General features: G+C 39.4%; 1 protein-coding gene across 3 annotated transcripts in view; it reads left to right on the forward strand.

The window, feature by feature from the left end:
* The window catches only part of ETV1 (ETS variant transcription factor 1), a 73,386-nt gene that overhangs the window by 11,960 nt on the left and 48,657 nt on the right, over nucleotides 1–12,769 (forward strand). For all 3 annotated transcript variants that reach the window (XM_045007205.1, XM_045007207.1, XM_045007206.1), the window contains exon 5: nucleotides 1,389–1,442. In XM_045007205.1, the coding sequence (XP_044863140.1) occupies nucleotides 1,389–1,442 (54 nt within the window). The remainder of the gene's footprint in view (nucleotides 1–1,388; nucleotides 1,443–12,769) is intronic.

The following is a 12,769-nucleotide window of genomic DNA, read 5'->3' on the forward strand; positions in this document are numbered from 1 at the left end:
CTTGTTTATAGTTTACCCACAATTATTTTGTTTTTAAGGTGTATTTCCTTCAATACATTAGGTAGGATTATAAACATATTCTTTGGAATCATGAGAGTACTATTTTACTGCATTGTGGGCCTGATCCTGAAATACTTTACTCAAGAAAAACTTCCAGTGAAGTCAGTGGAAATTTTTCCTGAATTAAGGAGCTTAGGATCATATCCACAGAATATCTTGCACCTTTGCACTAAAAGGATCAAGAGTGGCTAAGTCTAAAGAGATATTCTTACCTCTTGACTCGCATGCATAATTCCCACTGATATCAGCGGGTGGTAGGTATATGTATAAAAGTGAACCAAGCCCTTAATATTTCCTAACTTGGAAAGCCTTCTGAAATGATCAAACAACATATTTTTCTTTATTTCTTTTAATAGTTTGATATTCAGTGTTCCAATAAATGGGTATATACCACTGTTTACTTTTTCATGAAGCATGTTGGGTTACCAGGTCATGGAAGATTACTCTCGATTTACTTCTCTTTGGACAAGAATTGTCACATACTTTCAAACAGTTCATTTCATGTCACTTTGCCATGGAAGTTCTAGATGAGATAGTTTGACAAAAGAGCAGTATTTTTAAATTATGGCAAGCTGAGTTTTTGCTAACTATGGAATTATCTAGAAAGGTTACACCATGGCTGTCTCATGACCTGGTCTCTGCTAGTTTCCACCTTACACAATTAAACTAAACAACGTTTCAGCTATATGTCTAAACTGTGCTAAAGCCTTGGATGTTTACAAGGCTTTAAGACAATTTGGGGAGTCTGTTAATGTCTTGACTATGCAACAAAATGGCATTGTATTATCACTGGGGGACAACCATGTTGTTTCAGATGCAGTTGGAGTTATAGTGTTAGTTGTGTCGTAAAGTTTCCTAAAAGTAAAGATATTACAGAAGGCAGAGAGACTCTGGTTATGGTTCTCATGCTAGGTACGTATTTTGGGCCCATCTGAAGACAAAGATTGAAATGAAAATTCTATAGTCTGGCCAAAGACTCTTTTGACCCTTTAAAAAACAAAATAAAAACCGTTTTCTGCCATTTGGGCTGTGTTACCCCTCAATTAGTCTAGTTTCTCCTGGCAAAGGAAGATGAGAGGTTTAAATGTACAGAGATGGTTTAAACACTGGGATTTATTTTTGTGCAGAAGTCCCCTTTGAAAATGCATGCAAACAGGCTTTAGTCATGGGTGAGGTTGTTCTCATGCCTGATTTCAGTCCTAATAATGGTGGAGCCAACAAAATCCTAGTTTTGACCTTGGCTGTGCTTCAGGGTTAGGACAATAATCTGCACTATGCTTTAGTTGCTTCTCTTAATTTGTCCCCCCTTTTTTTCCCCCTTTCTTCAGCTCAAGTACCTGACAATGATGAGCAGTTTGTGCCAGACTATCAGGCTGAAAGTTGTAAGTATAGTATGATTCATCACTTTCTTAAAATTTATATTTTGTCTCAGTTTCTAGTATTCATGGTCACGTGACAGTCATGTGGTCGTTCTATTTGCCTGTCAGTGACATCAGCACTAAGAATAGATGAAGCCAGTAGGGCTCTGAACTGGAGCCAGTAAAGGTTGTTTTTGCTGAAGGTGTAACGTTTAGCAGGTGGTCCGTTTGTCACTGAAACAGAGAAATTCTCTCTCGTTGAGCTCAGGAAGATAGCGGAGCTTTCTGTGCCTCTTGAATAGACGGAGTAGGATGGTAAGTGCTGTATGGATCCAAGTCATGTAAAACATATGCAACTAGTCCCTCGCATAAAAATGACTTGAGTCTCTCTGTGGGTTTTCTAAAGAGCCCTCTTGTTTTGTATTTACCAAATACAGCCAGTCTCTGTGAACATAGTCTATTAAGTTATATTACTATATGCAGCATGGCTCCATGAACCGTATGTTGCATTCCTATCGCAAGCGACATTTCCGTTGGGGTTAGTAGGAGTTTTACCTGAGTTAGAACACCAGGACTTAACCCTATGTTGTGTTAATCCACCTGCTTTTTTGAGCCTTTTTGTGTGTGAATCAGATGGACATTCTGTCTGGTTTGCCACTTATCTTATTCATGCCAGAAACTTTTTATTTATGTTTTAACACATGCACCCCCAACTCCTCCCTTGCTGCAGTTCCCAGTGTCCTACTTCCCTTTTTGAAGTCCCTTCCACTAGTGCTGCTCTGAGGTTTGACTGGCAGAGGATACATGAAGGCAGTGGCATGAGAGACATTGCCTGGTGAGGCCAATACTGTCTTGCATCCTCTCTCCGCTCCCAACATACACATGCCACTCCCCTATAGCAAGTCTGGTCTCCGTCAAAGGTCACTTCTAGACACTTGTCTGCTTATGGCAGTAGAGTAAATGGCTGCTTTTCCACTAAGCTAAATAACTTCTATTATTGATCCTACTAGAGAAAATGGCTGCAATCAGCTAAACCGAAGAATACCTGTTAAAACTAGCGTTCATGTATCATAAAAATAGTAAAAAATGAAGGCATGAACAATTTTAGAATAGAGATCTCAAACAAATTAGAATTTAAAAAACAATAAAGCTAACGTAGTTTCAAAGTTGCTTAACTTCCCTGCACATCATGAGATTGATCAAGATACTTAGATACGTTTCCTTATCACAGTTTCCATCGCGTGCACATAACATACATATTTGACAAAACAAGATTTCTTTTCCTAGGCCAATTTTATTCCAACACTGAAATTGCTTTTATTTTTGAAATAAGTTGCCTCAAATAATTCCTTGCACTAATTCCTAAAGACACACAAATAAATATGAATAATAGTCACTTTGAAATTACTATTGTATGAAGTTTTTCCTTTCTCTTTGTATAGCAAATTTGTCTAGTATAATACCCATGCAAAATTTGTCTATAAATTTCATCCTGCATGCACTGTTGTGTCCAAATAAAATGTGCATGGCACAGATCTCTTGTATAAGAGTGCAAAGTTCTGCCAGGGCTTCTATTAACCCACAATTATTGTTCCAAAATAAGTCAATGATTCCTGGAGAATAATTTGTGAACTGTGAATGAAAAACCCCATCAAAGTTTGTCACTGCTTCTGGTGATAAAGAAATTCACCTGACATGGATACTTCATTAATGCTGTTGTATTTCAGAGTTCTTTAGCTACAGCTTACACAGTATTATCAAAGGAGCATTTATTTCCTCATTTCAGGTGTTTTCTTTATCTTAAGTAAAGGTCAGGCAAGCTTCCTGGAGAGTACTCTAGCAAAGGTTACAGAGTTTCAAACACAGACTTGGATATAATGTACATAGCTATGAGCTCTTCAGAACAGAAATGGGGAGCAGCATAAGCAAAGTCAGAAGAAAAGTACCAATGCGAAACATCACTCCCCCACAATTTTGACTACTTCCTCTCGGTTCAGAACTTGCCTTTACAATGTATTATAATTCATTCTGTTGTTTATAGCTCTATAATGAACCCTCCAGCATGGCAGGAGCACACAAGTTTCACTATGTACGAGAGGTAGTGTCAGCTGTAGGTTCTGTGCCAGGTATATAGTTAAGCTAAGAGGGGAGGTGAAGGACAGAGATGTGGCCAGTGGAATGGAAGTCTTGGCCACTGTGCCATCCCAGAGGCAGCTGCCCCATGCTTGTCTGGATTTTATAGGCCTACCTTCAGTGAGGTTCCTTGAACAAAACCTCTTTAGTTGGGCTTTGCACCAAAGGGTGTGTGAGAGAGACAGAATTTCATTCAATTTGCTTACAAAACATATTAAAAAAAAAAAGACCAAGGTTCTGCCCTGCAGAATTATAATCTACAAATAGTAGAAGGGAGAACAAATCAGGTGCAAGAAGTAGTGACATTTTCTTTCTAGCTTTTTCCACTCAAAGATAGCCCTCAGATATGGTGTAAATTTGTGGTGTTAACCCAATCATGATGGAAACTCTTGTTAATCAAATAGCAGCCGTAAGCAAGATGGGGAAACTATTGCCAGCCACACACCAAGATTGTTGCAATGATGGCAAAACTTTTCTAGTGCCGAAAACATCAGTATTGGCAATGATGGAAGCGCTAATGTAAAAGAGATGTTGCCAGTTACTGGTGCTTTTGACCAGTACTAAGCAGGGTTGGATGACATGGCACTTAAAATAAACTGGGTGCCTGCATCCCTCTATTCGTTAGGGCTACCTGCACTGGTATTTATGACAGTGGGAAACTTTATCAGAAATATCCTACTGTAGATACACAACCCACCTTGCCTGAATAAGTGCATGTCTACATGCCTCAACAAAGCACATTAGAATGTCGCTATCTGTTCACTAAAAACAGGGTGAAACAGGCAAATGTCGTTAAAAAGTTAGTTCAAAATTATTTGCTTTGCATCTATGTTTACAGCTAAGCTTGGGTGTCCTGCTTTGTTGCTTCATGCAGCAGCAGAGAAATTCCTAGCTGGTATTTTGCAGGCTCTTCTGCTTATTCTATATTTGAGGAACAGCGGCTTGATTTAAGGTAAGTGTATGAGAAGGAGCATATATCAAAAGTATAAAAAATACTCCAAAAATGAGAGAAATTCCCCCCAGTGTTCTGTAAATGTTGCCTATAATTTTGACTAGTGCTCTCCTCAAAGTTCAATAAACTTATTTTGGTTTGACCTCCAATGTGTAATTACATGCCAGGAAAAATCGGTCTGTGTAATCTCTCTGGGATAAGATTTCCTGTTGTTTAAAGTCCATTGACACGTACTGATGATGGGGGCCAGATCCTGCAACCCTTTTAATTAATGGTAAAGGTCTCAGAGATGTGAGGCTGAGGGAGAGTGGGCCCAAGACTTGCCATTGTAGGAGCTAAAATTGTATTTAATGATGAGTTTGGCTGAAAGCTTGTTTAGTTTGAGTGGAGATTTTAAAACTTAAACCTGCCTCCTATGAAAGACACAAGAGGAGGTAGGCAGGCTTTGATAAAATTGTCAGATGGCTAAAGGATGTAGCTGGCAATGAAAACTCGTACTGTCAGCAACATAGTGATTTGTAAAGTAACCTGGTACATTTGTTTATAAACAGAGATTACCCCTGCACCAAACTAGGAAGTCTGGTCCCTTAATGGCATAATCGTGTGTTTGGCGTTTTGTTTCAGAATTTTTATTTACATTGTTGCTTTTTGGTGTTTCTCCATCCCTTAAAATGTAGATTCATGATAAACTTTTCTTTTGTCTGTTACTGAATTTTCTTCTAATGAGAATTTGTGCTGTGCTTTACCAGGTGGACCAAGCTTTCTCTTTATTTTGTTTTTGATTATGTATTTTTTCCCTGACTGTTCAGTGCTTTCACTTAATACTGCCAAGGGGTAAATGTTAATATTAGACCTCAGCTGTTGACAGTAAATCGGTAAGGCTGGCTATAAAATTCTCTCTACTACTCAGTGTCCGATTAAACTTTAAGATAAGAAAAATACTCTTTAGTAATGATTTTGCATGTGATCTTTCAAGACCTTTTTTTCCTCAGGTTTAGCAAAGAAGTTCTTTCATTGCAGATGCCAGGATCCTTAAATTATTCAGGGGCTGTGCTTTTTAGATTCTCCAGCTTGCAGTCTTTAAAAGCCTGTTAAAGAGAGATCTTTTACATAGGCTTCAGGTACCTGTGTTCTTCTATCATTTTAAGTAAAGGCACAGTGTATTCTATCTCCTATGTAAGTAGGAAAAGTATTAAAATATTTGCATCCATGTTTGTAATACACAAAATCATGATTAGGTTTTTTTCTGCACCATGAAATGAGAACTATTTTTTCTTCTTGTTCTTTTGATGAATTAAATATTAAAAGCAAATTACACAAACTACAATTTATACAACTGTAACACTTTCATATCTACCCTCGCATATCTTGTGAGCGCAGTTCCTGGATGTTTAATTATCATTTCATTCTAGGCTATCTGATGCGAAAGATATTTTTAAATCAGAATTGGAAATATCACTATAGTGTAAGTTCCAATGTTAGGCCCGATCCAGCTCCCATCAAAGTCACTAAGAGCTTTGTACGGAGCAATTATATACTGTGTTCATTTTTGTCTGTATTTATGACGCTGTGTAGTTTATTGGCGTGTAAGTTTGCATCCTCAAGAAAGTCATTAGTAGCCTGAAAAAAAAAATCCAATTTTTTAAGTTCAACATTATGTCCCCTGATTTTAAGTGGTGATTCATTGCCTAGGCAGCTGGTAACTGTGTATTACTAGAACAAGATGTCCTAGAAAGTGCAGTTGCTAGTGTTTTGGTTTGTCAAGGTACAGTGACTAGATGGCTAACACCAGTGCACAATTTTTCTGTGATAAATCAGTCTTGCTAGAAATGCCTTTTCTTTTAATATAGTTCTGCAGGCACAGTACTGGAACACTTTGACAAATACCCTAGATGGTGGGGCTTAAAGAGATTTTCAGTCTTGGCCCAGATTTCTCAGATAACTCTTACTAATAGTGCTTTCTGCAGCAATTTTGCTTTGTTTTTTGGTGCTTTGCTATAAACTACTTCCTCTATTAGGTCAGATTGTTTTTGTCAAAACACTGATGGAATTTATTTGTTTAACTTGAACATAACTCTGGGGGATATTTTTAGGTGATCAGAACAAGGGTCAGGGAAACAGGACTCCATGGTTCTATTCCTGCCTCAGACAAGTTGCTTAACTGCTGTTACCTCAGTTTGAAGTGGATACAAAAATGCACGAGTCCTTCACAACGAGGTGGGACGGCTCCCTTAATCATCTCTTGTAAAATGGTTTGAGATCCGTGGATAAAAGGCTTTACGTAGTACAAAGCATTTGTTACTATTATTATTATTTATTTACTTTATTTCTGTGACAGGGTCAGGCTAACAGTTATTGGCTGGCCCTTACCTCCTGCCTCCCCACGTGTCCTCGCCTCTTTCAGTCTCTCCCTCAGGATGACTTTCTTCCAGAACTCACTGACATTTACATTTTAGCTGCTGTGTCTGCGTGTGTGTTTTTTTTAAATTATTATTTAAAATAAATGTAGTTGTGAATTATGCCTTTTAGAGAACTCTGTGGGCTCATTTGTGGTTCAGCCCTGGGCATTAGCCTGTGCTAAGCGGGGTTTTCTCCTTCCTCTAGGGGATTTTTGGGACTATTCAAACCTACCCCAGCTCAGCCTGCTCTCGCTTTTGCTAACTTTAATTCTTGGAAAAGTTTTACCAAGAGTCCTTTCTGAGTCCATAATGCTTTTCACCTGTGGTCCTAATACTATCTTGAAAGCTTATGGATTTGTTTTGATTTTAGTAAGGAGATTTTGTTTTCTCTCCTCATTGTATTTTTACACTATATTTCTAGTTCTGAAGCCTTGTTATGTTTTCTTGCAGTGATACTGATAATAAATTAGGTTAGTACAATTGAGGCAATAGTCATGTGAAGGAAGTAGCTAGCTCTTATCCAGAGATGGACTTTACTGCAGTCAAATCCCTTAAGTCTGAGCTGTTGCTTTTGAAATGGCCTTCGTGCGGTGAAGTGAACATTTACTGCTGAGTAAGGTTGCCTTTCACCATCCCAGTGGAGACTGCAGTCCTATTATGTTGATGTGCTTTGACTGTGTAGTACTTGGCAGTGGGGCCCAGATGTAAAGTGACCTGATAGTCCAGCGAGCTAGAAGACTGTAGCACAATCCAAGTAAATGGACAGCATTGCTATGTTGTCTTGGCTCCCTCTAGAGCCCTCCAGACGCTTGTCTGTCCCTTCCAGGCCAGTCCAACCCAGTTTTTCTTCCTCAAAGCCCCATTCTCATTCATGGTTTTAGTGCAGATTAATGGCTTGAGTTGCAGGGAGGAGGTTATCAGCTAATGAATAAACTTCAGTCATCCCATCCTGTGATAAAGCTGTCTCTTAGGTCAAAGATGAAGCATATAACCTTTCCCCTTCTCAAATGGCAATTTCTCAAGGCCGTCAATTAACTTCCTGAAGGCCGTTTACATAAAAACAAAATTTAAACATACTTTATTCAAAATGGGGAATTTTCAGTTTTGCAAAAAACTCCCATTCCCTCTCTCTGAGGAAGTTCCATCTAGAATTCTATGGATCTTCCAGTCCGGGAAATACACAAGCCATCCCCTCAGTGCAACTTCTAGGCCCCTGCCAGAGTCTTTCTGACAGTTACAATTATTTTGATGTCTAAAAGGACAGTCATTTGTGTATAGGATCAAACGTATGAAGTATCTGCTATGATCTTGTTTGTGTTAATGAATGTAAATAGAAAAGTGGCTGATTTGTTTTCCTGTCTTTTTCACAAACAAAGCAAAAAGGCAAATTAAAGGGACTCTGTCAACCTATTTTGACACAAACATTTATGCTCCTTAAAGTTAACTCCTTCCCATACAGTCTCATTGGAGAACATATTTTGTACTGCAGAAGGGGCCCAAACTAAACCCCTAAATGTGAACGTCATTAACCTTTTGGGGTGTTTGAAACCCAGATCCAATTTTGGAACTGGGGCACACTTCTACTACTGTGTTTGTTTCCATGGATAAAATAGATATACACCTCTACCTCGATATAATGCTGTCCTCGGGAGCCAAAAAATCTTACCGCATTATAGGTGAAACCGCATTCTATCGAACTTGCATTGATCCACTGGAGTGCGCAGCCCCGCCCCCCTGGAGCACTGCGTTACCGCGTTATATCCGAATTCATGTTATATCAGGTTGTGTTATATCAGGGTAGAGGTGTATATTTAAAATGTATTTCATTTATTCTTCCTTCTGTTTGCTGCATCGTCAACTTAAGGCAAATGTCACAGTCTCCAGCAGTCAAATGTGAGTTTTTCATAGGGAAGTGGAGGAGGGAAAGGGAAAAGGAAAGAATGACTGTCCTAGATACATTAAGAATTGACAGCTTGGAGAGGCTGTGATGCACAATGCATCCACGTCCTCTGAGGACAACCCTTAAAGCCGCTGAAATACACACAATGTCCCTGATTTCAAGGTTCTGTGTCCCTTCATTTAGGATTTCTTTGCTTCACATTATTGGGAAGTAGTCTTACTGGACTGATAAATCAAATGGCACTCGTATATAACAAATGAACATATATTATGAAGGAAGTAAAATTAAGTGGTGGTCAATCTCATCAGTGCTGAATACTTGTTTACTAACAGTCTAAAGCTGTAGAAATAAAATTTGTCTTAAAACTTGTGGACAGAATACTGTAGTCTATTTAAAGGTATAGACTCTGAAATCGTAGTTTATATTTGGTGAATGGAAGCTTTGCCTGAGAAAGAATTAGGTCAATTTTTCCTAGCCCATCTCATGCTTTGTGTCTTTCGCACATCACCTCTTACCATTATCTGCTGTTAGATTGACCTTGCATGAAGGAGAAGACGAGTAAATTAGAGCAGGGTAGAACATTTTCATTCTTGTGTATCAACCAGTTATCTATGCTTAGGGCTATCCATGTTAGAAATGAGTGAACCATTAGCAACTTTATTTCTGGTCATCTTACTCCTTTTTGCTGGTTTTGAACTTATTCAGGAAATGTAGTTACCGGTAAGTTAATGTGGTGAAATATTTTGAGAGTAATAGCATTTACTGCCAAGTCATGGAGTCACTGAACAGGCAGGTTGCTTACTGGCTGGGTTTGTCTTCTTTGATTTTAACTTTAAGCATTATGTGTCATGATCAAGGACGCTGGAAATGTGCATGTGCAAGAAACTTGCCAATTTTGCAAATTTTAGGGTCTTCATGCAAATGTTGCTGCTTTTCTACAGACTAACTTTTGGCTTAAAAAGAAAATGTTTCTGACTTTTATCCCACTGTAAAGAAAATCTTCAGAATGGAAATTGATGTGATGTTTTCTTATTAATCCAGCCTTGAAGAACATTTCATCCAGCCAAACCACTAGCAGAAGCTAAGGTGTTAACTACCTCAGTAAGTTTCACAGCTGAAACTATTTGGGACTGTTGGATGTATGCAGTACATACCTGATGTGTTTGTGTGCATTGTGAGTTTGCATGCAAAGGTTTAACATGCAGCTTAAGGAGCAACTGCATTCAGGCACATGTTGAAATATAAATGTAAATTCAGACCTGAATCTCATTTACACTAAGATCACTTTACACTATTCTGGCCTTGTAAAGGAGTCTTAAGTGACCTCCGTTAAATAAGAATTAGGCCTCTATTATTGTACGTAGCCGCAAGTCTATTGACTTCAATGGGATCTCATTGCTCAGCACCTCTGACCATCAGGGCACTTATTAAAATTTCTAATTTTAGGTATCTCTGAACATTTTCATAATGGCTTCTTTCTTTAACTGCTTATAGAATTACAGTAATAATCAGCTGGCGATAAGTTCTCCTGAGTCACTGCAGTGACCTACGTCTTGTCCAGTGGAGACTCGATAGATTGTTTTTGCAATGGCTAGACTTTTACAGTCCATCAGAACAGACTTGAATATAGAATGGACTACAGACTTAGATTTGAGTTTCAGTCTTCCTTTTTACTATCTGGTGTTGTTTAAGCTGAGTTATTGCCTAAATGGTATTTTTACTAATGTGTTATTTATAATGGGTCTACAATGTTTGCACATTTTCCCAAGTAAGGTCTCTAAATAGATCTCCCATTGGTTTAAGGCTGAGACTGATTTCAGGGGAAAATCTACTTGACAACTTCCTAGTCTCCTGGAAGAGTCCACAGGCTTCAGATGTACAACAATGCTATTATGGAGCAGTGCAAGGATTAATGATGACTTGATACATATGTTATGGTTCTGTACCATAGTGCTGGTTTTTTGCTTTTTTTGGAGGAAGTAAACTGTCATATAATCAGTCCTAATACTGTATATAAACTTTCCACTAGGGCCCCCAATTTCTTGTAGGTGGGATCAGCAACCCTCCAGGATGTCAATAAAATGGTAGGCTAATCTAACCACCAAAAGCCCGACACCACCTTGTATGCACAGCTCACAGAAGGTTAGTCACTCTGATATGTCTTCATTGCATAATTAGCTCAACTCTCCCCTCCATTCACATAGAAACACCGAGGTTCTTTAAGTCCAGGTTAGCTTACCTGTCTGGGGGTTGGAGGTGGGGGTTAGAGCCTGAGCTCAACTTTATCTCGGGCTGGAACTCACACACATTGCAGTGAAGATGTAGGCAAAATCATTCATCCGAATAGCCCTTCCCACAGTTCCCCTGCAATTGATCCAAATGACTGTTACTCATCACAAAAAACCAAGGGATATGTCCCAGTTACCTATGGGTGAGTGGAGACACAGTTATGTGACTATAGCTGTGCAGGAGGGAATGCTCATATCTGGGCTAGGCTAACCTTGGTGCCAGTTTCTGGGTTAACTGTGCAGGGAAGACATACCCCTGAGTTCCTAGGTATGCAAAGGCAGCACACCTGCTACTTACATCCTTTTGTGGACTGTATCTTACTTATCTGGTCAGCTCTGCTAGCCAGTGCAAAAGGGAGGGGCACTGTGTGTTGTTGGAGTACAAAGAGAGCAGCCACTTTCTGCCTGGGCTTTCCCTGATCCTTAGAGAGTAATAGTTAAACACTCAAAGTCAGCAAACAAAATTTACAGTGCTGTGTTGCATTCAGGCCTCAGTGATTTGGCAAATTTTGAAAAAAAGATGCATACCAAGTTCAGAGATTCTTGTTCTCTTTCTTGGAACTACAGTATATGATTGAGCAAGGTTAACAGGGTTAGAATCTGATTAATTACTTTTATGTTTGCTTATGAAACTTGACGTGAATTGTGTGTGTAGGGTTGCCAGCTTTTTAATTTCTGAAAACTCGACACTACAGCAGGAGAGCTGGAACCTCCCCCTTTTCCCCCGAGGCCCCGTCCATGCTCTGCCTCTTCTCTCTAAGGCCCCGCCCCTGTCACTCACTGCTCTTCTCCCTCCCCCATCCTCCTTGCTCAATACTGTCTACCTCCCTCCCCCCCTACCAGCCGGGCTCCCTTTGCTCCAGGAGCCTGCCTGGCCACGAGATGCAGGTAGGAGGCAGCCCCAAGGGGCTGGCGTGGGTTGATGACCCAGCTCCTCCTCCCTTGGCCCCCCCCACCTGTGGTAACTGGCCTTTTGGTGTCTGATCAGTACATATGACTGGACACTGTACAGGTCCCCTTTCCATCAAACTTTCCGGTTGAAAACTGGACACCTGGCAACCCTGTGTGTGCTGTTTGTGGAATTTAGAGTTAAGCTATAGCGTGTTTTGTTGACGCATATTTTATTTTCTCTCACTATTAAAAAGACACGGTCAATTTAAAAATAATACTTTGAAAATGTACTTACTCTTGTTCTTTTTAATACTTCTCTACAACTGAGAGAGGCTAAAATAAGACTGTTTTCAGTTCGTTTACTTTGTGCATGGGACAGCACTTTGTGTAGTCAATGTTATAGATTTCTCTATGGCATTTCCCTTCATAGTATCTAAGCACCTGACAGATATGAATGTATTTATCCTCACAGCATCATTGTGAGGTATGGAAATATCGTTATTTCGATTTTACAGGTGAGGGAACTAACATACAATGATTAAGGTTTCTCAAGTTGGGCTACCAAAACAGAGGTCCCAAAATCAGAGGCCATCTTTTGAAAATGTAGGCCCAAGTGATATGCTCAGGTTCACACAAAAACGAGGAATTGAATCTAGTTTCCTGACTCCCAGTCCACTTTCTTACACACAAGGTCATTATATGGATTTGTCACTAAGCTTTTGGGAAGGCAGAAAACATAAAAAAAAAAAAAACACCCTAGAAAAATGTGAGTGGAAACTCCCCAGAAT

Source organism: Mauremys mutica, chromosome 2 (assembly GCF_020497125.1).
Source record: "Mauremys mutica isolate MM-2020 ecotype Southern chromosome 2, ASM2049712v1, whole genome shotgun sequence".
NCBI lineage: Eukaryota > Metazoa > Chordata > Testudines > Geoemydidae > Mauremys > Mauremys mutica.